The sequence below is a fragment of the Thunnus maccoyii genome, chromosome 7, assembly GCF_910596095.1.
Source record: "Thunnus maccoyii chromosome 7, fThuMac1.1, whole genome shotgun sequence".
NCBI lineage: Eukaryota > Metazoa > Chordata > Actinopteri > Scombriformes > Scombridae > Thunnus > Thunnus maccoyii.
This window is the reverse complement of record NC_056539.1, coordinates 23867283-23894697: the sequence shown is the minus strand read 5'-3', so window position 1 is coordinate 23894697 and position 27415 is coordinate 23867283. Positions and strand designations below refer to the sequence as shown.

Sequence of the window (27415 nt, the reverse complement as noted above, 5' to 3'; positions counted from 1 at the left end):
TATGGGCTTAATCAGCATTGTGTGAACTCATTTGGCTAGGGCTTGAATGTAACGGACGTTCATTTATATGTAAAGGTCCCGCACTGCAAGTTTAACTAACAAAGGTTTAAATTTCTGATGGCAGCCGCTGCAGAGGATGCTGAGCGGTCTTAGAATATGGAAAATAAATTCCAGGAACATGCTTTCATTTTTTTCAGAAAGACTGATGAAAGAAACGCTCCGTGAAAGATTGCACTGTGTTACAGAAACAAGGCTAACCCGACGTGACGTCATCCTCACTAATGTTACAAAAATAGTTTAGTTAGAAATATCATTTATTTATTAACATATCTTTTAACTGTACTTTAATTATTATTATTTTATCTCACTGTCATTGCCCCTGTCTATCTATTTTATATTTCCTGTTACAAGATTTTTAAATTCACAATGGTTAACATTTAGATGGTGATGAAATTGAATATTTTATGATAAATTAAAATAAATAGTTAGAAATATTAAAGATTTTGAAGTAATGCAGTCTAGTTATTATCTCATACACTCTTTACAGATGTTACCAGACTCATTTTTATATCTTGATGTAATGTCTAATTAATAATTAATTAATGATGCTTTTGACATTATGTGGGATATTTGATCACCAAAGCCCAATGCGTGACCACATAGGAAAAAGTCAGTGCACCGTAATATAAAGTATGCATCATGGGAGCATCTGATGAGAGAGGATGTTACTGACCTACAGTAACCTCAGTGCAGGGTGCATCAGCACTGTGCACATCCTGCAGCATTTCGGCGTTCGCGCATGAGCACACTGGATGAGCCGGCCTCTGCTGTCATGTGGTGCTGTGGTGTGGTGCCTCTGCGTTTTCGTCTCTCGTAGCAATTGGCTGAGACTGATCTTTCTATAGAGTAGTGATGGCACACATTTTGTGAAGTCATGTGATCATCCGCGCACGTGAGATCTTATGAAAAGTAATCCACATGAAAATAACCTTGTAATCATAAGAAAATAACACCCGTTTTAATGAATATCCTGCACATATTCAGGCTTTTCTCTCATTTTTGAAGTGAAATATTGCAAAATTGGATTTAGATTTTCTGTAGGGTTAAATGTAGAGGGTTAGTTGTAAGGCTCAGCAAAATTTTAGGTGTTTTTTATAGGTTATATGTTAATGAGCTTGAGTAGGAAATTTAGGTTCTTCCTGCTTCTCCTCACTTGAGCTACTTGACCTTTGGAACCTTAGAGGAGGAAGTGTAGGGGAAACTGTGACAGAAAATCCCCGGTCTGGTCCAACAGTAGCGGCTTATTTACATGTGATGATTAGTGGAGTTTCAGAGCACATCACTGATAAATTACTCTCATCTGGAGTTACCTGCAGGTTAAAATGTGAAATTAAAATATCTTATAGCTCTAAATCCCCACCCACATTGCTTTCAGAGGCAGGCACGTTTGAAAAAGGGTCATGAGCTTTTCTTTTTTTTTTTCAGTTGACACGCCTTTATTATCATTGTCATATGTATTGTTTGCCAATAGCAAACATTTTTGTAATAGTCTCTTCTTTCATTCCTGTTTCTCTTCCTGCATTTGGCTTTGTTTTAGTAACCTGTATATCAGGTCATGCCTGAGAAGAACTAGAAGTACAGGTTTGACTTGGTTTGTCAAGCTGACAGCTCTCATCCTCATTCAGAGGGCTACAGTTAAGCTAGCAAACAGTTTTAGGAGAGATTTAGTCACATTGTTAACTGTCAGTCTACCAGCAATAGCTTCTCATTTGGCTTGTGACTCTTTTAGGTATATTTAAACCCGCTGCATGCAGTCAGTGATGTTCATATATTGTTCAGTAGCTTTACCACCCATTGTATGATATTACGTTGCAGTGGTGGAGGAAGTATTGTGATCCTTTACTCAAGTAAAAGTAGTAATACAACGCTGTAAAAATACTGCATTACAAGTAAAAGTCCCGCATTGCAAATGCTGAATAAGTAAAAGTATCAAAGGTAAAAGTGCTCAATGCAGAAAATGTCTCCTACGACTGTGATACTACTATATATTATATCATTAGATTCTAATGTGTAGGCAGCATTTTACTGTTGTAGATGGTTGAAGCTTCTATATAACTAGCGATTAAATGGCTGATTATTTTCTTGATTATTCAATTGTATGTTTAGTCTGTAAGACATCAGAAAATAGTAAAAACAATGCAAAAGAGCTCTCAAATTGCTTGTTTTGTTCAAACAACAGTAACTTTCTACTCTTAACCCCAAAATGATTCAGTTTACTGTAATTTAAGATAAAGACGAGCAGCGAATCCTCACGTTCGAGAAGCTGGAACCAAGAAATGTTTCTGCCTGAAAATGACGTAAAAGATGAATGAGTTGATAAATAGATGCTAAGATAAATACAGCGAAATAGATGCAAAGTGCAAGATTTCACTTCCTCTATTTCACTAGTGAAATAGAGGAATAAAGTTGTATGAAATTAATAATATTTAACAAGTACAAGTACCTTAAATTTGTACTTAAGACCACCACTAATATTTTGAAATGGGGTTAGACTTGAAGCAATTACTATATTGCATGTTTGGCACAGATGAAAATTATCATTTGAATCATTTTTCATGAAATGCTAAATATTTACTGGTTCCAGCTTCTCAAATGTGAGATTTTTCTGCTTTTTTTTGTTTTATATTGTTGTGAACTGAAGATCATTTGGGTTTAGACTGTCAGTCGAGTAAAACAAGCAGTTTGAAGTCATTTCGGAGCGTGGGAAACTCTGACAGGCATTTTGTTTTTCATCTATTTTGAAGATAAAACAGTTTAATTGATTCATCAAGAAAACAACCTGTAGATTGATCAGTAATGAACATTACAGCCCTAATGGGGGTTTACAGTGGCTTAAAATAAAAAGAAGATAACAATGAGAAGAAGGAAGATCAATGTATGATATTGTTAATAATGTAGGTCACAGGATGTGGGCGTCCTCGCTGTGTGCATAAGAATGATTTCAGTCACAGTGGAAAGTCATAAAAACGAGCACAGCTGCTCTTGTAATCTGTCCTCCGAAACCTTTACATGCAGCACTACAGCTTGCCCGATAGTAACCTCATAGCTGCAACGTGTGTTTGACTGTGTGGAGAGAGGAGTATCTCACTGTAGGGGGATGGGTTTTAGTTTCATAGCATCATCTGTCAAGAGTGTGTGTGTGTGTGTGTGTGTGTCCTCCTTGGCAGTCACTTCCCCCCACCTTATTCATTTGGCTTGCGTGGCCTTATATGGATGATGAGTCTTGTGGTGTGAGCAGTTTTAGCCAATCAGGTTCGCTTTGGGGTGGTTGATGGTTAAGGGTGGAGAAGGGGGAGGGATGGGGGGTAGTGTGGTCTGGAGGAAGCTGGCTAGCTTGTCTGGGTGGGGTCTTTTAGGGGGAGGGACTAGTGGAGCCGGCTAGTGTTTGAAAATGAATGATATGCTGCACAAGTTGTAGACACAGTGGGCGGTTAGCATTTTTGTGTTTGGTGGCAAACTGAAGTCACAGCACATTTATAGAAAGAGAAGAGGAAAGTGGACAATTGTACAAAAACCTTCTGAAAAAAAACAACCCCAAACTGTGTGAAGAATTTGTTTCCAGCAATGCAACGTGAGTATTTAATTTTGATTTCACGTAGCTCAGATGTAGTCCTTTCACCTTTTTGAGCGCCAGCTTTCACTTACACAGATCAAGTTTGTCAGGAAACTGGTTGATAATGATCCTTAAGAAAATAACTATGGCGATCTAATGTGTGATAATGTGATTTTTATATGAATTAAGATCATTTTATTTCCTCTTGGTTTCTGCCATTGTGGGATTTCCTGTGTTATCAGGCGGCTTAAAAATCCTAACATCAATTTTACAGCCATATAATTCAATGTAGCTCATTTTTAGCTCATTTTCTTTACTGTGATACACCAACACCCATCATTAAATGTGTGTATTTGATGAAACATATGGCTCAATCGCCCTTCGCAACAACATGTGGAGAGCTGGTGGTTTGCAGTAAGGGTGTAACCCAACCAGTATCAGTGTGGATTTGCCAGATGACAGCCAGTATTTAAGAGATAATAAAGGTTTTGTCTTTTTTTTTTTTTTTTTTTTAAAAGGCCTGAACCGGCTTTTATTTGGCGTGTGTACAGTGAGGATGCTGAGGATTACACCCAGTCATAAACTGCTCTACTGGGTGCTGGTCAGAGGCAGCAGCAGCGGCTGGGCTGAGGATGCAGATCATGCAGAGAATTGATTGATAGGAATTCATCTCAGAGACGATGTTTAAGAACAGTGAGACAAAACTGGAGGGAGCGGTAGAGTATTGTGTGTACTGTTTGACAGGGGATTACCCTAATTGAAGTTTACAGGCATGGCATTGTGGTATATTAATGGTATTGTGTCAGGGGAGAGTCCCTTGTGTTGGTTTGAGGCAGACACAGTTTTGGCCGAGGACGGGGTTGTGATCGTTTGGGGGCTCCTTCTGTAGTAATCAAAAGATTTCAGTGTTGTTGTCTTTGCAACTGTTGCTGTAAGGGAACAGCTGTGTCGGTGTCTGCTCTACATTCATAATCCCCTTTTGATTGCATGAATGCAGTTGCAATAATGATGTCACTTTGCGCAGTGCTAAATCCATCAGATAATTCATCGTTGGCATCAGCTGTGGTGGTACATGATCGGTAAAACTTCACAAAAGCGTGCAAAGGATGCAAAACATGTTTACTGTCTTTCTTAAGTAAAATAAATTAAAAGAGTTCCCAAGCAGTTCTGAAATAATTAGCGAATTAATCAATTAGTTGTCAGACAGAGAATGAATTGTTGTTTGAAGCATTTTTAAGCAAAAATGCAGAACATTTGCCTGTTTCAGCCTCTATAATGTGAGAATTTGCTGCATTTCATTCTTTTATATGATTGTAAATTGGTTATTTCTGGGTTTTGAACCGATGATCGACCAAAAAGAGACATTTTGAAGACGTCACCTTGAGTTCTGTGAAACTATAGTGGAGGTTTTCCAATATTTTCTCACAATTCATAGATAAAACCAATCAACAATGGATTAACTGAGGAAAATAATTGTCTGTTTAGTCGATAATGAAAATAATTGATAGTTGCAGCCCTTCTTCTAAGAGACCTTGGGAAGTTCAAATGAAAGAGGAGCCCACTATCACATGGGTCATACCAGTAAACCACACCATTAGAGGAAATGGATTTAATCAAATCTGGAAGTGATTTACCAAAGCAGGCAGGAGATTTTTTTATTTTTAGTCAGATTGTGGATGAATAGTCACAACTGGAGACCGATGATTGTGGGGTTGTCACGCCAGAGCTAAATCAGAGGCATCTTGAGCCTTTATTTATGGTGTAAACATGATGGCTCATGTGATGATAGCTCATTAAACCAAAATGGACACAGTGTTTGGAAGGAAGGAGGGGGAAATGAAATGCAGCAACCAAGGAAAAAGACTTTAGTGTTTATATTTATCATTTCATGTGACAGACCTTTCCTCAAGATCAGTGTCACACATGTCACCCCTTCCTGTCCCCTAAGCAACCCCATAACAATGACACAGCCAGAAGCAATAAAAGGAAGGAGGATTTTAAAATGTCTTCTCAAAACATAACCCGGTTCATCCAAGATCTGCCTGCCTCCACCCTTTAACTCATCTCAATACTGCTGGAAAACCCTCATCCACTGAACAGCTGTGTCCTTGAGGAATCTGCAGCTGCGTTGGAAGTAAGATCGTTAGAAAGAAACGGCAGATTCGCATGTGTCATGTGAGCTGCGCTGAGATCACCCTTTAACATCTGTCTCCTTGGCTGAGAGACCTTCAGGCCTCCGTAGGATCTGTAGCGAGGAGCTGAGGGGTCAGCTGGCTGCTCACCACATGCTCCAAGTAGAATTGATTTTCTTTAACAACAGTAAACAGTGATGGTTTATGATGCTTTGAGGTGATGGCTGCTGATTCCCAAGAGATCAGAACGTCAGGAATGCTTGCAATTACATTCCTACGATTTTTTAGATACAATTTCCACGTGGAAGATTCAATTTTACGTGTTTCCACAGTTATATATTGGAAGCTTTGGTTGGCAAATATGTGTTAAACTCTGCTGCAAAGGGGGGTGGGTGAAAGATATTTTTTGTTCCTGCTCTTTGACCTCTCTGGAGCCTGTTTCTTTCCAGTCGCCCAAACCCGATTGTCCCTACCAGCGAGTCATGACAGGCTACAATAGGCAGATGAAGCCGCTGGTATGTGTTTTCAGCCCCCTTTTTAGATAAACAGGCCAGCAGCAGCTCAAACCTGTTAGGGGGGTCCAGGCAACAACAGTGAGGTGTGGTTGTGACGGTGGTCGACGGTCGATGGTTTATGTTCGGGAGGCTTTGACGTGGTTCCTGTAATGAGGTAATGGCAAAAAAGGCAGAAGAGGATACTCCACTTCTACTGAAACGCTGGCTAAGATGTAAATGATGCGGGATGATTGATGGAGGAGAATTCCTGGAAATCCGTCCTCCACCCTGATCTTTGTCATTTTCTCATGGCTGCGTATCTCTAAACTTTGGCTTCATAATCAGATTTTCGACATGGCCCTCATCGGATTTTGAGAAGGGTGGAGCAGGGGAAACAGTTTTTAGGAGGTGTTTTGTTGATCGAGCATGGACATGAAAAGGCAATTATATATTATTTGTTGCAAGACGATGTTATCTGTGGCAAATCTTTCCGCTCTGCCGGCTAAGCTCCATATTTCCCCACACTGTTGCCACACAACCAAATTCTGTCAACAGCACAGGCGTGGTGTAGGCGAAGACGATGTTTGTGTAATATCTCATAAAATCGGCATAAAGGTTGATCATGAGTAAGATGTAGCGAAAACAAAAAGGTTCCTCAAGTGGGGTTTTTTTTGTCAGCATGTCACGTGTTTGTGCATGTTAGTTGTTTTTGATGTATTCATTCATGAATATTTAGTCTTTTTTCTTAATAAAATATATCTAAATGTAAGATCTTACAGTGAAACCTGCACACGGATGTGTAAACATGACCCCGACTACAGCTGCTAGAAAAAGCAGTGTGACCTGCTGCCATAAACACTCAGGTGTCAGTCTTGTGAGCACTACAAGCCGCTGACAGTCACACATTGGTGTGGGTTACTTTGCTGCAATTAGACTAAAGGAGCAAAGGTTTTCTTTTCCTTTCCTTTTGAAGTCGTAAGTCCTCTCAAAACCAGGTCTGACTCTAACTCCAAAAGACTGTGTGTGTAGTTTTTTTTTTTTTGTTTTTCTTTAATCAAGAAAAAGGCTGAATTGATGCTCCCAAAGAAGATAAACTGAGTACAGCGATGATGTTTCACATTACATCTTCATAAGGTGATACTACCGATACTGACTCAACGCAAGTGTGAATCTCAGGTTGAGCTTTACCATCATAACATCTGCAAATGAAATCATCTACAGTGTTTACAACCACAAAACTCCTTGAGATATCAGTTACATGTCAGTCAATAGGATGCAAACAATTATTTCAAGATGATCCACTGAATACAATGACAGTAAATATTGTGAATCGATTTTTTCTCAGGTGATTTGGACTCATTGAACAATAGTGGTAAACATGTTTAGAGCTGAAACGGTAATTAAATTAATTACTTAGATTAGTTCTCAAATGTGAGTAATGTGCTGGGTTTCCTTGTCTGTGATAGTGAATGGAAACTTTTTGGTTGTTGAACTGTTGGTTAGACAAAATAAGTAATTTAAACATGTCAGCGTTTTAGAGACTAGACTATTAATCAATTTATAAAAAGATGAAGTAGCTGACTAATCCATCCATCATGAAAATAATAAACATGTTTACACAGAAAGAAAACTCACAATTATTCAACAAAAGAACCAACATTGGTTCACATAGGCCTAAGTAACCCAATATGATAATCATCAGGTGGACAGACGAGATTTGGACATTACAGAAAAAGTCTTGTATCAAAATCCTTATTTATTCGCTAAGGAGACTTTTCTTTATAGTTCCTTCTTGCACCTTATACACTATCAGGATGTACGTACACTACTTTGTGTCCAGTTTTCTTTGTCGTCATCATCATGTAACAGCTGTAACTTTTCTCGTTGTGGATTATTGTCAGCGATGTGTTTGTTAAATTAAGCTAACGGGGCTCCTATTAACCACCTCTCACCTCACTCTTTCAGTGACCGCGTGTGAGCCCACCACCATGTCTGAGGCCGTGGTGATGGAGCCTCCCAGACCAGGTGGCTTCCTGGAGTCTTCCTGTGGTACGGGGGACAGCGCAGCTTCCCTTGATGACGGCATTGTGGATACAGCGAAGTACGTCTCCACACACACACACACACACACTTTGATGCCACTGTCTGGGGGTTACAAGATAATCAACAAGTGTTTTTAGGACATTTTTATTGTAAAATACTGGATGTCTTTATCTCTTCAGTCTTTGCTTGAAGTGATTGTAGCTGATTGAAATATGAAACATTTGATGGAGGATCACAAGCCACAGACAGTTGAGAACAACTGGTCTAAGAGTCTGATATTGACGTGGATTACAATTCTACGAGCTTGATAGTTAGTTGGAAGTGCTTTTTTGACTGGACACGTATAGCATTATTGTCTTGTGGGAAGATTTGAATGTCGGTTTACGGGTAGGGAAATTACAGGATACTGATGTGAGCCAAGTATACCACCCAGGTTACAGCTCCAGCGCTCAGTGTTCACAGTAATTGCGCAGTCTCTTCTTGTAGAGGATTACGTTCCTGTCAGTGTACAAATAGTGTTTTTATCACTTTAATGGAAGCTTTATAATAATATAAAAATGACTTATGATTGATATGATTGTAGATAAACAGTATGTTAAGAGCCGTGAGATTTAGGGCAGAATCAAGATGATGATGAACTCAACAGCGTGTCGAGAGCCCCGGTTTTTCCCATATGACTCAGGGCAGGGTCAGTTTTCTGCCTCGGGTTATCCCCTCGGACGTCGCAGGGTGCAGTCATCCTGGGAATCCACTCATCTGTGTGTTTGTTGACGTATTTTTTTCCCTATTTGTTTGTTCAGCGAGTCCTCAGAGGAAGAGTCCACAGGGGAGAGAGAAGAGGAGATTTGTGCCCGTAATGAAGTCACCAGCAGCACCAAGACTACAGAGGTCCCTGCTGAACAGACCTTAAACACACAAACAGGTGAGAGATTAACACACACGCCTGTTGAAATTTAACAAAGGAAAGCCAAAAGGTTGAATGCTTTTTTTACACTCTCTTTGTCCCACCTTAAACTTATGATAAGCTTCGTTTTATATCTTTATATGGATGGATTGGATATAGTTATTGTGTTGGCTCTATTTGCTGAAATCAGCAGTATGGTTTTGTCCTTTTTTTTTGCTGAGGAAGTGAACAATACAGAAGTGAGTGTGTGAACTCCACATTCTTTGGCAGCACAACATGACTTTCCTTTTCCTGCCTTCAGTCTCAATTTTGACATTCCTTCCTGTCTCGCTCACTGACGTGGAAAATCCGGGTACATGTCCTACTTATTCCAGGATATTTGTCAGGGAAGGAGTGCTTCTTAATTATGATGAAAAATAAGGTCAGTGGAATAAAACACTGTCATTATTTTGGGTCATCTTCAAGTAAAGAGGCTAAGAGGCTTTAAAATGTAAAGGAAAAACTCACCCAAAAAACCCTGGAAAAAAAATGGAAGAAAATTCAGGAAGAGCAACAGAGGATGGATCCCTCTTTCATGATGGACAAACATGCAATATATGCTGTTTGTGTACTAAAATAACAAAATGATTATTATACTAATATACACTGAGGTCATTCATCAGTCACTCACCAGGTGAAATATAATGGTTGTAGAGTTTTCCATGATAAAACATTCACCATCCTGCCCTCCCAGCTGCTCCATCTACTGATAAGCAGCTGTTTGAGTTTGGTCATAAATCCTCTGTACATAGACAATACCCCTCCAAAACATCCTGCTGGCTGTTTGGTCAAGACACACCTTTTGTTTGTGATTGTAAAACACACAAAGTGGAATTGTAACTTTTCCTAATGCTAACTTAACATTTTAAAGGAATATTTAGGTTCATTACCTCCGCCAGGCGTATGTGTCCCTGTGTGTGTAATCTCACATACTACTGGACCCATCAGCCTAATATCTTTTGTGCATATTTATGACTGTATGCTCCAGGACCTCTCGTGGTTGCAGTGATTCACAATTGTTGAAAAACCTATTTTATAACAGGTTTTATACCCCCATTGACTCCTCTTAACCGGCCGCAAGTGATCAACAACTGCAGCAAAAGGCATTTCCGGCAATCGGCTAAGCTAAAAACAAGTCTGTTGCAGGCCACGTTTCGGCCTTTGTCGTGGCTCAAAAACTGACATCTATAGAAAAGTTTTGGCTCTCTTGAACTGTAGCAACTGCAGATTAATTCCATATCCAATATGTTATGATCCACTAATGTTAAGCACGATACGAGATGAATAAATCCCCGTTTTTGTTAGCTTCGCTGCCATCTTGACTGTAAGGGAGCCAGGAGGGGAGAGGGAGGTATAATGAGACTATAGATGCCCCCAGACACACCTGGTGGATATCTGCACTCTTCTAGTTCACAATTTGGATTTTATTTTCGTTGCTCAGGTCTTCGCTTATATCAGTAATGATAACATTGCTCTCACCAAAGTAAATGCTGAAATCTCAGATTAGTCAGATGATGTTAACCATTTTCTTTTTTAGGTAAAACTGAAAGGGAGTTCACCTATAATGTTGGTAATCCCTCACTGCACTGGAAACTACAGTATGTGCGCTCACACAGATACGACTAGTACACTAGTTCAACGTTGATTCAAGAAGTCGGCCTGTAAATTGTGATGGATGTTTACGACAGACAGTTTGGGTAAAAAAGTATGTTGATTGTATGATCATCTGCTTTATGTTTCTGAGATCTCAGCAGTTAATTTGGTGTAATAAGTTGTAATAAATCATTTTTTTTCCATTTAACAATTTTAAATACTGTAAGAAGGTAACAATGAACGGATTTGTTTGGTTTAAAGAAATCTTCATCCAGCCAACCAGAAGTAATATCTTACCGTTGTTCATCTGGACAACGCTGTGCATCCTGTGTGACTGAGCTGTTGCTGAGGGCTTAGATTAGGCTCGCTCATTTGCTCATTGGGCCATGCTTGTTTGCAGCTCTTAATATAGTATCAGAGAGTGAATGGTTTCCCTTCTAATATGACAAATACAGGGTTTCTGTTGCAACTCACGTGGAGATTAGAGGAACAAGGAGACGCTGGCAGAAAGTTTAGTTCTGCATGTTTTCTTGGAAACGTCTTGAAGGGGATCTGTCGCTGAATTCTCTTAACATGCCTTTGCTCATTTTTCTGACCGCCCTCTTTCTTCACGCCTCCTCTTCCAGTGAATGCCCAGCGCCCAGACTCTCTGTCATTGCCAGCGGCGGCAGCAGAGCGCAACATGTGGACGTCTCAGTATGATGCAGAGGTGAAACTAAGAATGGGGGAATCTGGCCTGGCTGCCGAAACCCCTTTGACAGTCAACCAGATGTTCACCTCAGCCGTGGAGCGTTTTGGCGAATATACGGCTTTGAGCTGGAAGGAGGGCGAGCAGCAGAAGAGCCTGAACTACAAAGAATACTACCAGGCCTGCCGTACAGCAGCCAAGAGCTTCCTGAAGGTAACGGACAGCCAGGAAGAGAAAAATGCTGACAAAGGTTGTTTAGGGTTTTTGACAAACAGCTGTCAGTTTTTTGCCCGCATTAAGAGCATTAAATAAAATCCTGAACATTTCAACACTTGCCAGGACAAGGTTGCAAAAATCTGGCACAGGATGTTGCTCAATCAGGGAAATTACTCACGGTAGGCTAATTTCAAAAATTTCTCTATTACAGAACACCTCATAAGAGAACAGTGAAGTACCTGTAAATGTTACCGCCCACCTTTAGTTTTTCAGTCTCAAAAGGTCTAACATTTCAGTTTTGTTTTAAACAATCCCCCTTGTCTTTCCGACTGTCGTCATGTTTAAAATCTTGTGTCTGTGCATTGGAATTTATGCCAAGTCAGTCTAGACGACACACGACGCAGCACAAAGGAGTCAGGCTGAAATGTCAGCCAGTACAGTCCTCAGCTGTTCATACAGGACAGAGCACGCTATTGTTTATTGTGAAGTTTGTCAGCATGGAGACTCAGCCGGGGTCATGTACACACACACACACACACACATCTACACAGACATACTTACACGTGTGTCTCTGTATGTAAACACTCAAACCATCCTGAACCCGGCGCCCTCCGAACACACACTCTTGTATATGCAGCATGAACTTTTTGCTTGTTTTAGGTCACGTGATGCAAAGATCACAGTCTTAACAGTCATGGTAGTGTGTCTCTCGTTGAGCTTTAACGCTCTCAGATATTAACAAAACACAGTCGGGTCTGCCAAGGTTTTATGTTTCCATCTACAGGAGCTGAGAATCACATGTCAAGACTCATATTAGAATCCAACTGCTGTTACAAAAGACATCATGAGTTATTTAAAAAGCTCTCTGTTTTTCAACTTGGTTTCATTATGACGGCCCCGTGTACATTTGGCTGTATATCTGCTCCATAGTAACTGCCGTTGTGGCAACGAGCTTCAAGCTGTCCTTGGGTCTGATCACTGCGTAGATCAGCAGATCTGCTGCTGGCAGGTCAAAACCTGCTTCCTATTGTTTCAGGAAGAAAGGCAAACTTTGTTTTTACAATTACTGTAAGTGCATACAGGACACTTCATGAGCAAAACACAGAGGAAAGCTTCAAGTTTCATCTTAATACATGAAAATAACCAAATTTGAGACTTAGAAGATCATCAAGATGACAACAGTGATATTTAAAGATGCCTTCCAGACATGTTTTAAGAAGTATACTGTATAGAAATACTCTGCTTCGAGTTATAATTTGTGTCTGATGTGGTTTTTCTATAAAAAAAAGTTCAATTCCCTCGCTCAAATCCTTAAAATTACATCTAAAGCTGCTCCCTCATTAAAAATTCAAGACTCTATGAACATGCAAATAATTTCCATTTCAAAAGTTTAACTGCTGGATGCAAGATGTCTTCCGCTTCACTCTCAGTGTTTGTGCACTGGAGGCTTCAAGTTTCCAAATCACACTTGTATAAGTTGAATATTGGACCGTGATTGGCTCCAAACTAGTTGTGATGTCACACCCTAAACTCAGATTTAAAGGTGAGGACAGAGAAACTTTCCTTCCTCAGCAGATGATTGTGAAAACAGCCTTCTTGTGGCAAACTCTGTACATACATCAGAGTGAAGCTCACACATCCAAGTGAAGTAACAAGAAGCAAATCACATTTTTGAGCAGAAGGGGGACTCTAGTGGATAATGAGTACCTGGCTGAGTTAAAAACAGGAAATGGAAATGTTTATATATACTCAAGGAAAGTATGTTTGTCTTTCTGCAGCTCGGTTTGCAGCGTTACCATGGTGTCGGGATCCTGGGCTTCAACTCCGCTGAGTGGTTCATCTCTGATATCGGAGCCATTTTGGCAGGGTGAGTATTATCTTCATCTCTGAAGGTGTCAGTGAGGAGTTTTTCTCACAAAGGGTGTCATTGTTTGCATGTCTTCATACCTGAGTGATGCAATCCAAGACCTGAAATATGTCTAAGCCAGAACATAACCTCGGGTATCACCCAGCCCCGCACGTAGCCTCTTTATTTAAGGACGTGCCTCAGACTTTGCATAAACATGAAGCTGATGAACTGCGAGGTGATCAAATAACAGTAACACAAACCTCTCAGCTTTCATGATTGCATAAATAATCAGCGTGAAGGGCTTCAGAAACCTTTAGGCGTGCCTAGTACAGTGAGCTGTGAGACACAAATACATTGACTCCATCATGGAGAAACCGAAACCCTGCAGCAAATTAAGAACATGAGTATTGATTGGTCAATGTCGGCTTTGCCCCGGCTGAGCTGGTTACATCACCAAACATCTGTTCCGTAAGGTTGGGTTTTTCCCGCTGTCGGTCCAGTTTGAGCTGTGGTGATGCTGACGTTTTCTGTAATTCTTAAAAAAGCTTTTACCGATTGGAGTTTGGTTACACATCATCATGCTGAAACTATTGCCATCTTGTCAAACCAGTCTTGAGGAGGCAAAGTACAGATCCTCTTTAATCAACTCAGGTTTGCAGTACATCACGTTGAAACTTGGGTCAAGTCTTGCTTGTCTCACTTCCCATCGGATGTGGGTGTCAGTTCCTCCAATGCAATGATACTGCCAAGTCAAGTAGTTTGTATTTTCCCATCCTCTTTAGGAGTGGGGCAGTCAAAAACAGAAAACAAGCAAGAAAAACAGGATGTTGGTTGAGATACTTCAGCTATTTCAACATAATTTGTCTCATGGTTACCCAGGAAAACAATATACTGCAGGTTACTCTCCTCAAGATCCTGTGAGAATAAACATACTCACCATTGTAAACAAACCAGTAAATGAGTTTAGCTCAAAACCAGTAGAGATGAGAACAAATCTGATCAGTGTTAAGAGCACGTACGATGGTTGTGGCACATCAGGTTTCACTGTTCTGTGGATTAAAATGTCTCTGACGGAAGGAATCCACTTTTGAGTCTTAGTAACATACCTGCTGTCACTCAAATGTTTCCCAACACATAAGCCAGATTTCTACATAAGAGCCTGCTCAGAATAGCACAAAGGAATAGTTTCATCCAGTTTTGCAAACTTCTAAACGTGACTCTCCCTCGTCTGTTGCAGCGGGTTTGCTGTGGGCATCTACACCACCAATTCTCCAGAGGCGTGCCAGTACGTAGCAGACAACAGCAAGGCCAATATCATCGTGGTGGAGAACCACAAGCAGCTGCAGAAGATCCTGCAGGTGAGATTAAGAGTTATACGCTACATTTAAATGCCGTGCACAACTATTTGATATACAGCACATGCCAATTAATGAGAAAAAAGCAAGTGGATTTGTATTTTGTTGCCAGCATTTATTGTCAGTTTTAACTATGATTAAGGGCTACATGGTTTGGAAGTTAATAGAGATTTAGTGATTGTGCTAAAACACTGTCAAAAGAGAAGTTACTGGTAGCTATAATACCACATATCATGTAGGAAATGTCTCTTGTGGATAATCAGAACGATTTTTGATGTTGTAGCATGGCTTTGATCAATACAGTATTAATCTTGCAATAATTATCAGTATTTGTACATTTTAAAATAGAAGTGATGTTGACTTTTCTCAGATTTTTACAGTTTGTACTAAGATTGTATTCTGTTTGCTCTCAGGTTGAAGACAAGCTTCCACACTTGAAAGCCATCGTCCAGTACAAAGATGCACTAAAAGAGAAGAGACCAAATCTGTATTCTGTAAGTAAAAACTCAAAAACACACACAAAAAAAGGTTTATTCAGTTCAAATAAACATCAGTTCAGCATTTTTTTCTTTCTTTCTTTGTATACTGCAGTGGGCGGAGTTTATGGAGCTCGGACGTGATGAGCCAGATGCTCCTCTTGATGAGATAATCTCCAGTCAGAAGCCCAACCAATGCTGCACGCTCATCTACACCTCAGGAACTACAGGCCAGCCCAAAGGAGTCATGCTCAGCCATGACAATGTAAGTTTCACACGCAGCGTCACATGTTTGGTGTCTGGAGCTGACAGTTTGTGACGGGAGAAAGGTGCAGGTGCAGCTGACAAATGAGGCACAGATCAACATGTTACACTCACGATGCAGCAAAAAACCCTCAGGGAATTAAAATGACTCCACTTTTAGCACTTTGTCTGTGGCTAAAGTCCTTTTTCTAAACAACATACATGGACTGTTTAATCCTGTTAGACCTTGACACCAAACTGTCTGAGTGAACCAATTAAAACACATTTTATTCTTGTCAAAGTTCACTCATAAAGGTGTAAAAACCATTTTTGTTTGAGTGCTCTGCTCTTCATAAACATGTTTACAGTATAAGTGACCTCCTATTCATAAAACAATTCAAACGCATCATATTAACTGCGCTCCTCTCTCCTTCCCTCTCAGCTGACATGGACAGCGCTCTCCACCAGCCATCACGTGCGTCTGACAGACGCCACTCAGGCTCAGGAGTCGGTGGTCAGCTACCTGCCTCTCAGCCACATCGCAGCTCAGATGGTCGACATCTGGGTCACTATGAGGGTCGGAGGGGCTACCTACTTCGCTCAGCCAGACGCCCTCAAGGTGAGGCACAGAGGATGTGTTTATACGTAATGAACAGAACACAAACACGTGGACACCCAAAACATAGGCTCCAGTATTTACTGCAGAGGTATATATTTTATGTTTTCCTCAGCAGTGCTGGTGGAATCTGCAGGTCTTGAAAAGTCTTTAAAAGGATTGAATTCAGTTTCCGTAAAAAAGGCCTTAAAAGTATTAAATTTAACAAAATATTTTTTCTTGGCTGATATATATGGTAAAATTAGTTCTAACTTTTTTTTTGTATGCAGTTGCGGGTGTTCAGGTATTGAGCCTGGGGGGAAAAAATCATTTACGCTCTCGATTTAATAATTTATACACACAGATTACTATAATTCGTGCTCTAAATTTAATATTGTTTTTGGTGTGAGACAGCAGCTTTTAGTGTCTGTGTCTCGCTCTCTTGCCACCCAAACAAAGCCATGAATTATTAAACTGAGACAATAATTTTTTTTTTTTTCCTCAATGACACCTCACGGGCTCCGTAGTCAGAAAACGTTATACATCTATAAACTTCAAGCGAGACGGGTACGACAGCGGATTGTAAGTGCAGGAAGTCGCTTTATACTTCTTTGTGGAGTTTAAGTCAGCACCATAAGACCTGTAGCAAACTAATCACTACTGTTTGCCAAAGTAGCTCTGAAGCTGATGGACTCAAAAAAATTAAATTAAATAAACGTAATTATTTTGTAATTGGTTAATCTATCCATCAATCTTCTGCTCATCTGGATCCACATGATGTTAAATGATGAATTATATTATAAAGAACTCCTGTAATCAGAGGGGAAGTGCTGATAAAACTGTAATACAAATGTCAGTAAATTAATGTACTAAATAAATAGTTGTGGACCTTTTTCTCCCAACTGTTTTTCCATCATTCTTTGACCAGTATGACAATGAAACAGGTATTAAACTGCATTCTATGTGATATTAAAAACATCTTGAATTTAATGTGGTGAACACTTCAGAAACCCTGGATACAAAAACAGGTTTAGTCATTTGAAATGAATCATCAAAAACTTATCTTTGATCCATGAACTCTCGCCAGCTTTTCGTGAACGCTGCAAGATTTTATCTGCAGTGTAAAACACGTGCTGAAAACCTCTCGAGGGTCATTTCTTTGTCAGGGCCTCTTTCATTTCATCATCATCATCCCCCCCTAACGGTGCATTAACTCCAAGTTAAGTGTGTAATGTAGTTAAGAGAAGTAGATTAATTAAGGGCTATCCTGAGGGGGGAACATATTAGCATGTTACACACACACACACACACATAAAAAGGCGTCTTTGTTTGTTTGGAAACAGTTTTTCTTTGTGTCACGTTGTGGAAGCAGATTTCCATATTTGTGTTTACAATATGGCTGCTGGTGGTTAAAGCTCTCTGCCTTCTTTTTTTATCAGGGCTCTCTGGTCCACACCTTGAAGGATGTGCGTCCCACAGCCTTCATGGGTGTCCCACGTGTCTGGGAGAAGATGCAGGAGAAGTTGAAGTCTGTCGGATCCAAGTCTTCGACCGTGCGCAGGAAGGTGGCTGCCTGGGCCAAAGATGTGGGTCTGCAGGCGAATCTGGTCAAGATGAATCCGTATGTACAAATTTTGTGATTACAGCTTTATGTAGAGGGTTCAGTCTTTTCCTTCAGGGTTGGTTTCAAGCTTTTGTTTTGACTTTTTACTGAAATATTTTTTTCTGTTAGTAGTTTGTGCATCATACATCATGCATTTAACACCTGCTGGACACCTGATATTTGTGAATTGCATTAAGTCAAACATTCACACCGGCTGTTTTTTGTCACCCCTTCAAGAAGCGGAGCAGTCGGGCGCACACCATTCAGCTATCACATAGCCAAGAAGCTTGTGTTCAAAAAGGTGCGTAAGGCTCTGGGCCTGGACCGCTGCACTAAGTGCTACACTGGCGCCGCACCCATCACCAAAGACACCCTGGAGTTCTTCCTCAGCCTGGACATTCCTCTGTACGAGCTGTACGGCATGAGTGAGAGCACCGGACCTCACACCATCTCACGCTCGGATGCCTTTAAACTCACCAGGTATTTGCTTTGCTTGATTTGGCACTACTTTTCGTTCTGTTTAGAAATAAGGAATAATTTTTTTTTTTAAAAAACATGCTTTAAAGTGGTGAGTTAAAGAAATGTTTCGTCCTGCAGCTGTGGTAAGGAGCTCCCAGGATGCAAGACAAAGCTGCACAACCCCGACAAGGAGGGAAATGGTGAGATCTGCTTCTGGGGTCGCCACGTCTTCATGGGCTACCTCAACATGCCCGACAAGACGGAGGAAGCTTTGGACGCAGACGGCTGGCTGCACTCTGGTGACCTCGGCAAACACGACAAGAACGGATTCCTCTTTATCACAGGACGAATTAAAGGTAAGCTGCAAAAAACATTCTGACCCCACATCCCCTACAGAGCTAGATAACACTGTAACTGACATTTAATCCCTATAAGCCTCAGGAAAAAGCAGCTCTATATCAGACCCTGATCAATTAAACCTGTCTCTTACTTGAACCTGTGTCCTCGTTTGATTTTTAGAGCTAATCATCACAGCAGGAGGAGAGAACATCCCTCCTGTCCCTATCGAGGATGCAGTTAAGGAGGCCGTGCCGCTGATTAGCAACGCCATGCTGATCGGAGACAAGAGGAAGTTCCTGTCTATGCTGCTCACCATTAAGGTAAAGGCTTAGAGACCTGGACCTGGTGTAACCTTCACAGCAAGCACGGCTCAGTTTGTCAACTTTATTCATAGTTTAAGTGGAGGCTCTTGTAGATAAGACTGTTAAGAAAAGGAGTGTCTTACAGGCTGTTTAACTGAGTGAAGAGTATCAGATGAAGATGTAACTGTATCTGAGACGTGCATTTCAAAACATGACCAGCTGTTTGCTTAGTCAACGTCCTATCTTTATTTCTTTTTATCTAATCTTAGAGTTTATGTATCTTGGCTGATGCTGTTGCAAAGGGAGATTGACGATAAAAAGCTGAACACTGGCTGTAAAACATTTGATTTCATACACTGCCATCTGGTGGCTGATTAGCAAAACTGCAAGACCACATATATAGACCAAAGCTGCATGGACAAGCAATTAAAAAATATGTAATAACTTTTAATTATTTGTTATTTTTAGTTGTGATTTGGTAATATTACATAAATAAAAATGAAACTTTTCAATCCTTGTATCTTTTTCTAATGTTTTTTGGGTTTTTTTTGTCTGCAGTGCCAGGTGAACGCTGAAACAGGCGGTCCAGAGGACGAGCTGACGCCAGAAGCTGTTGAGATCTGCAGGAAGCTGGGCAGCAATGCCACACGCGCCTCTGAGATCGCAGGCGGCCAAGATCGAGAGATCCAGGCTGCTGTCCAGGAGGGAATCAACAGAGTCAATGAGAAGGCCACCTCCAACGCCCAGCGCATCCAGAAGTGGGTTATTCTGGATCGGGACTTCTCCATCCCTGGAGGAGAGCTTGGTGAGCAGGGAAACTTTGAAGATTTGAACTATTTAAAGATTATTTGATTATTTGAGCTGTAGAAATCTGCTTTTATCCTGGACTCTATGAGCTTGAACCTCTGTTAGACCAGGACCCGCCATTATCAGAAAAAATGACACTGAAGAATCCTTTAAAATGACAACTTAAGAGTAAAAAAGTTCTTTACTGACTGTGAGGAAGAAGACACATTTAACAACTTACAGTGAAGTGTAGGAGCAACTCTCAGGACATCACATGATTCATCACATGTATTCTAAGAGCAGGAGGAGCCAATAAGACACATAATGTAGTTCATTCTTTTGAAACATCTTTACATTCGGTGAGACGTCATTCTGCAAAAACATGCAAATAAAATGTTTAAAGGGTTGATATTATTTATTTGGAATCCATAATATCTCTGGCAGCAATTGATATGTCAAAATAATCGATAACAACAATCTGATATATTTATAATATAAAAATATACAAATACAGATGAAGGAACTTGGATGAAATGAAAATAAAAGAAAACCAAACTGGAGCTGCTGGTAGACGGGGTTCATCAGATAAAACAGATAATAAAAGAAATTAATCACATTAACAGTGAAGATGGATGGAAGGTCACTGCAAACAACATCAATGCCAGCTGTACTCCAGCTGTTTACACTACTGATGAATGCAAAAAAAGAAGAAAAAACTTACTATTCTTCATGACCAAACCAGAAGGTGTGTCCTCACCGCTATGTCTGTACTACAGTCATCTACTAAAATCCACTCTGACATTTAAGAGCATTTTTAAGTCATAAGAATGAAAGTTAATAATCAAATGTCTTAAGTTTTTGAGTAGATAGAATTCATTTGACAACAAGGCAAATACGAGACTGTAGTCACCTTTACATACAATTACATTGTCGAGGATAAAAGACAAGACAGGTTAAAACACAAACAATAACAAAACAAACAGACAAGACAACAGGCAAAACAAACACGTCACTGACTATTCATCAACCATTTCTTTACTGAAAGTTTAAAGCTCCTCTCAGTCTGGAGAACTGTTCCAGAAAACTGCAGCAGTGTATAAAAGTAGTAATTTTGCCTGTAAAACTCCTGAATCCAACAGGAATAACTTGTTAAAGTACCTCTTATTGCATAATCATGATAACTATAGTTAATGTAACCAGGAGCTGTATTCATTGAAACTAACTAACTAGTTCTTCTCTCAACTGAAAGAAAATTGAGATTTTGAAAATGTGCCTTTTTTGGTGTGTTTTTACTTTTATCTGTCACTTACTTACACTTGCTAAATTTTACTTTTAGCTGTTTGATAAATAAAGGTTCCAAGGTTCCAGCTTTAGGTTTAACCTCGGAGACAGTGACCTCTAGTGACCTCTAGTGGTATTTAGATGATTTTATACAGGGCTGCAGCAAAACTGCAGCTTCTTAGGACAGATGTGTATAAAAGACCATGTAATTTAAACATTAAAGGACAGGTTCACAATTTTTCAAGATGTTCATGCAGGCCATTAAGAGATCCCTCCTTAATGCACTTTCATAATGATGGGGGCATGACATTAATAGCCATCAAAAATTAGTCAAATCAAGTCATTATCTTTCAAAACTACTGACTTTTAGTGCCAATTTCCTGCTTTTTATTACTATAATTCCACTGCAGCTGAAAAGGGAAACAAAGTTTAATTTAAACAAACAAAAAAAAAAGTGTTTAACAGTTTGTATTATATTTTATCTGCAGGTCCAACCATGAAGCTGAAGCGGCCGGTGGTGGCGAAGATGTACAAGGAGCAGATTGACAACTTTTACAAAGAACTGGCAACTCCAACGACCCCCGACAACCCGCTGCCTCCCAAATAGAGCTGCTGCAGACACACTCCCACCTCATTCATCCAACTTCTCCCTGTCGCCATGTTTCTCTTGTATAAATGTTTTGAATGCCTTACTATGTTTTTTTTTGTTTTTGTTTTTGTTTGTTTTTTTGGTTGTTCGGTCTTGGTTTACATTTGTGGGTGTTGTACAAAAGGAAAGCAAAGAGAAGAAGCCATTGTAAATTAGCTTTATGATTTTGAAGATGTTCTCAATAAGCTCAACTATTTATTTGTGTTACTGGGATTGAACAGTAATATCCGATAGATGAAGTAGCAGCAGCTGTATGTAAGAAAAAGGTTGTTTATTGTACTGTAATACTTGAGATAAAGAAAGAGAATCCAAAAAAAAACAAGTTTATAGGATGTTTTAAAAAAAAAAGGAGTAATCTGTGTGTTTGAACATGTTTGTTTATTTATTTATTTTCAGTTTGCCAAAGTCAACGTTTACTTGGGCCAAATGAGCTTCAGATGAAATTTCTAGTAAAACTTCATATGAAATTCAGAAATCACATCCGATGTTTACTCGCCTTTACTGGTATTTGGTGGTTTTCTCTTGTCTTTGTCAGCCTGGATTTAAAGAAAATAATTGATAGTTTATTTTGTACATCAGTCCAAACAAAACAAAAAAAAGGTTTTCTACAAATGTAGCTGCAGGTGTAGAGATTTAGTTGAAACACTCACAGCTGAGCATCCAAAATTTTTTGTTCTTTTGTGTTGTAAAAAAAAAACATGTCATCCAAGCCATATATATTTTGCTTTTTTTTTTTTTTTGTAAATGTAAATTCAGACTCTGTACGCTGACGACTCATGACAGCCTACACACCTGCCTGGCCGTGTGGAAACGTTTTCTAACAGCCCTTCCTGTGTGTAGACTCGCTGTGATACTGTTGAATATTGTAAATATGTTTTTTTGCCTACATCATCATCATCACCTTCGCACTCGTCTTTTATTTATTTTAGTTTATTTTTTAGCCATTTATTGAACAGCCCAGACATCCGATGCCTCATGCCTTTTTTTTTTGTTTGTTTGTTTTTTTTTGCACTGGCACATAAACAAAAGTAACTGGAATGAAAAAGTTAGATTGTAGGTTTACAGCAAATATATCAGCTTCGTTATAGTTATCCTTATAGGTCTGTTGCCACACTTTTATGCAACATATATCAAATGTTTAAATGCTCGAGGTTTCCTTGAAGACATTTCATCATTCTTCAGAGATTTTAAAGGAAGTTAAATACTGAAAGAGGCTGTTGGAATCCAAAGAGCTGATCTTGTATCTGTATATGAAGTAATTGTATATAAGAATATTAGAGGTATTTGTAGCATTCTGATAGTTTAAAAGTGAAAGGTTTAGGTTTGGCGGTTACAGCTCGCTCAAACTTAACTGACGTTCAGGGTAAACAAAACGGAGCAAGGTGTGTGATTTGTATCTGCTGTAATATTGTATGTATTGTAATTTTAAATAAAGGAAATGAAGGTGATTCAGGGCCTCACTGTCAGGGTGAGTTTTTACCGCTGTAAAGCCACAAATGGCCAGTCATGCGACGTGAAACACATTTTTTTATTTGAGGTTTAAAACACTTCCATCAACGTTATTCAATTATTTCGATCACAGCACTTTCTAATTATTAAGAACGATGCTGTTAAAACGTTATTCGGCAAAAAGCCAGGCTTCAAACAGCGAGAGTTCACCCGACTCAGACAGAAAACTGGATTCACCTGACCTTAACGAGCTGTTACTGTTGTTTTTAGCGACATCAGGATGGTAAGATGGAAATATGCATGATGCTGCTGGAGGAAAGTTAAGCGGGCCTGTTTCTATCAACAGAAATGTGAATGTTTGTGTGTTTGATCAGTTATGGAATAAAAGTTGAATATGCAAATGTGTGGAGCGCCACTATTCCTCTGTCGTTCTTTGAATTGTATGATATACAGTGTATGAATCTTAACTGTAGCGTGAGTAAAGTCGAGGTCAAATATTAACATACATACATAATGCTGATTATGTAATACAGTTTTTGTCTTGTGAATTATAACCAATTATCAACCAACCAATCAATCTTCTGTCAGTCCACTAATTAGTTAATTGACTAATCTCTAAGCTTTAACACTGATGTACAGTATCTTTCACTAAATAGTAAATTTTGTGTAAAATCAGCCGAGAAACAGTTTATATATAAAACAGTAACAAATGGTGGACCTTTGTCACAACATAAAGATCATTATCACATAAACATCCAATTAGGGATGCAACTAAAGATTATTTTCATTATCGATTAATCATTTTGTCTGTGAAATGCAAGAAAATAAAGTCCGATGTGACATATTCAATTATCTTGTTTAGTCGGACCATTAGTCCAAAACCCAAAAATATCAAGTTCACCATCATGTATGACAAGGAAAAGTGTAAAATATTGACATACGACAAGTTGGAACCAGCAAACGGGATGCATTTCTGCCTAAAAATGACTATAACGATTATTCAGTTATGAGAATAGTTGGTGATAATTTTTTTCCCAATAGACTAATCCAGTGGTTCTCAAACTTTGTCATGTTAAGGACCCTAAACTGACACAAATTAGACCACAGAGCCCCATCTGATAAGATTTTTGCTTTTATATGTTTTATCACAGAAAGTGCATGAAGCCCAAGACCAACAACAAGTCAAACATTCTCTCATTATGTTACTTATGGATGAAATTATAGTAAAATAAATTATTCCTCCTGGACTCCAGTTTGAGAACCGCTGGACTGATCAACTAATTGTTGCAGCTCTACATCCAATCTACATCCAATACAGCAGTCTTAATGATTAATTTGTAACATTGCCTTCAATGATCTTCTACATTCAGAGACAGATTCATGTCCTTAAATTATCAAAAATATGGTGTAAAATTTGTTGTGTCAAATATCTGATTTGTATATCAATGATGGAGGTTTCATGGCAGCAGAGGCCTCACGGATACGTTTTCTCAATGCAGAGTCGAGTCACAGAACACAATTTATTGATCAGCCGTTGCCAATAAACGTCCCTCCCTATAGTGACATTTCCTCGATAGATGGTCAATGCATCATGAGCGTTATTGCTCGGCCCACTGCTTGTCCTTTTAACCCCACAGACTGCATTGACCCTCACATGAACTTTACATGAACCCTCCACACTCACACAGCCATGACCGGGTCAGCCAGCGGTCAATGATCAGACACCAGGAAAACAGTACTTAATGACTTTATTAATAATATGATTTCCAAATAAAAAATAACATTAAAATAACATGTTTTGTCCTTGTTAACAACTTGCATCATATGGCCACATGGTGGCATTGCAATGCCAAGTTTTTATTTTTAAAAATACCAAATCATGTTGTTCTTCTGCCATCCAGTTCATTTGTTCTGCCCGTCGTTTGTAGCATTGACCACATACTGTATATGGGACACATTTCCACACACCCCCTCCTCCCAACCCCCCCCGCCCCCCCACCCTTCATCCCCAGTAAAAAACAAACCTTTATAAATACAGGCAACCCTGTCCCCTTGTCACAGACACATTATGACGACCACTGACACAGGAAAGACCCCGTCCGCACATGCCCCCCCACCCCTCCCTCCCTCCCCAACCCCCCCACATATTTGCAAGGAACCATTTGCTCTATAATTTTTGCTTTTTCCTCGTCCTCTAAAGATCCACACAGTAGATAATCTACCTTTGCTGTATTATACACGTATTATATATAATATAGTCTCACTCCTACAGCCCTGCTCATTGTTTCCTATGATGTGTTTCTTCAGGCTCAGGGGATCATAACAACAAAAATAGAGTGATGATGACCGTCTGTGTAACAACAGAGTACAGACTTCTATAAAATGATAATCTGAGCAGAAAATAAACACTCAAATCATAACTGGACATAACACAGAAAATAGACTTTTTTTTTTTTTTTTAGCTCAAAAGTTTTCAGTTCCCTGAACCAAATTGTGGACTCCGTGTCCTTGTTCTGGTCCAGTTATTCCAACTGGAAGCAGAGGGTGATAACAAAGTTTAGGTCATCCAGCAAACATCTCCAACACCTGCTTCTTGGTGTTCAGCTGTCATCAGAATCATGATACACAGAAACATACAGGGAACGTCCCCCTTAGCAACATTTTACGCCTAAAATAGATTCAACAGGCATGTTTGTTTGTGAATAATAGTGACAAAACATGCCAAAAAATACAAATAAAGACAATTAAATAACAAAAAAAAAGGTTGGCAAAGAAAAAAAAAAAAATCAATTCATATTGTATTGCATGTAAATATTGTATAAAATCCTTAAAAATACAGTTTAGGTAACTACTTAAGTACTTTAGTCATCACAGCCAAAAGTGCAGAGGTCCATAAATAAAACATTGACTGTGGGTAGACAGCGGGGCTTCTCTTGAGTCGACGTCCCCCATGACCCCACTCCACCACCACAAGGGGTTGAATGAGTGGCTGGTCAAAGGTCAGAGTTCATGAACTAGGACTTAAAAGTTCCTACATCGATGCACAGAGAAGAAGAGAGGACAGGAAGGTTGTTTTTTGTTTTTGTTTTCTTTTTGTTTCTCTTAAATCGTCTCCTATCGCTGACATACACACTCGCAGATGCACAAACCTCATTCACACAGTTGCAAAGTTCATTCTCAGTAATCACTGCCTGAAGTTCTGTTGACAGAGGCACACCTAGAGAAAATGAGGGTCGGACAGGGGCGGGGGGGAGGGGGAGGAAGTGGGGGCACAAAGAGGAGGGAGGGGGGGTTACTGTAAGGCGGCGGGGATCCAGGTTTTTTTTTTTTTTTTTTTTTTTTTCCTCTTTTGAGACACGTTTTCAGAGTCCTTGCTCAGTTTACAGTAAGAGCAGAGGGAGTGTGTACATGTCGCTGAGCCCGGCAGGAAACAGAAAAAAGAGTTATTAAAGCTATCGCAGCGTCAGAATAAATACACTGTCGGCAGGAGAAAAAAAAAAAAAAAAACAGAAGAGGAGGCGGTGGAGGCAGGGAGGGAAATCCTTGATCATTGAAGGTTTATACCACAGTGGGCTGGTGTGTCTGTGCATGTGTATGTGTGTGTGTGTGTGTGTGTGTGTGTGTTTGTGTGAAGCCTAAAAGGGGCCACAGGAACTAACACACCAGGGGCCTGTTTCACAAAGCAAGTTCACCTCAGTCGGCCTCTCTTTGAGCTGTTCTGGCTTCACTAAACCAAACAGTGGTGATGGTAGAAACCGGTCTCACAAAGATGCCTCCTGGCTCTCTCAAAACCGCAGTTCACCAAAACATGGCAGGAAGTCGTTCACATCAAAGAGGTGCAACAAGAAGCTAATCACATGCCGACAGATCGAAAAGCTGTGTAAATAATTTAAGATAAAACTGTTGATCACTTTGGTCACAGCAGCAAAAGTAAAATTCAGTGATATAGATCAAGATATAAAGGACAATATGCATAAAAGGCAATATTCAAGTAGTAGACAATAATAATCAAATTATGATCAAACTACTGAAGGTAATTGGGTGTAGTTAAGTGTGAGTAATCAACATATTTGACATGTTTGGTATTCCACAGTGAGAAAAATGTAGATTATCATCATTTGTGCTCTTGTGTTTCAAGGTGAATAAACAATTAAAATGACACAAAGAGTAAATATGCACATAATAAGGCTTGAATAACAGAAAGCTTGATTATTGTTTGTTATTCCATAACCACAGAGACAAACCTCTGACTGACTGGCAGATGTGTTGTTTTTTTTTTCAGCGATCAAAAGAAAATTTGGTTGATT

At 39.6% G+C, this 27415-nt stretch overlaps 1 protein-coding gene across 3 annotated transcripts in view; it reads left to right on the top strand.

Moving 5' to 3' along the window:
* The window catches only part of acsbg2 (acyl-CoA synthetase bubblegum family member 2), a 28400-nt gene extending 4887 nt beyond the window's left edge, over window positions 1–23513 (top strand). For 2 of the 3 annotated variants that reach the window (XM_042417631.1, XM_042417633.1), the window contains exons 2-15: window positions 8205–8340; window positions 9083–9204; window positions 11445–11719; window positions 13501–13589; window positions 14809–14929; window positions 15340–15420; window positions 15518–15667; window positions 16088–16264; window positions 17680–17861; window positions 18081–18323; window positions 18441–18658; window positions 18822–18961; window positions 19502–19748; window positions 21499–23513. In XM_042417631.1, coding sequence (XP_042273565.1) covers window positions 8205–8340; window positions 9083–9204; window positions 11445–11719; window positions 13501–13589; window positions 14809–14929; window positions 15340–15420; window positions 15518–15667; window positions 16088–16264; window positions 17680–17861; window positions 18081–18323; window positions 18441–18658; window positions 18822–18961; window positions 19502–19748; window positions 21499–21617 — 2300 coding nt within the window. In that variant the 3' untranslated portion in view covers window positions 21618–23513. Of the gene's footprint in view, window positions 1–3441; window positions 3632–8204; window positions 8341–9082; window positions 9205–11444; window positions 11720–13500; window positions 13590–14808; window positions 14930–15339; window positions 15421–15517; window positions 15668–16087; window positions 16265–17679; window positions 17862–18080; window positions 18324–18440; window positions 18659–18821; window positions 18962–19501; window positions 19749–21498 lie in introns of those variants that run through there. The other variant, XM_042417632.1, reaches the window with a different exon arrangement.
* Window positions 23514–27415: the final 3902 nt, after the last annotated feature.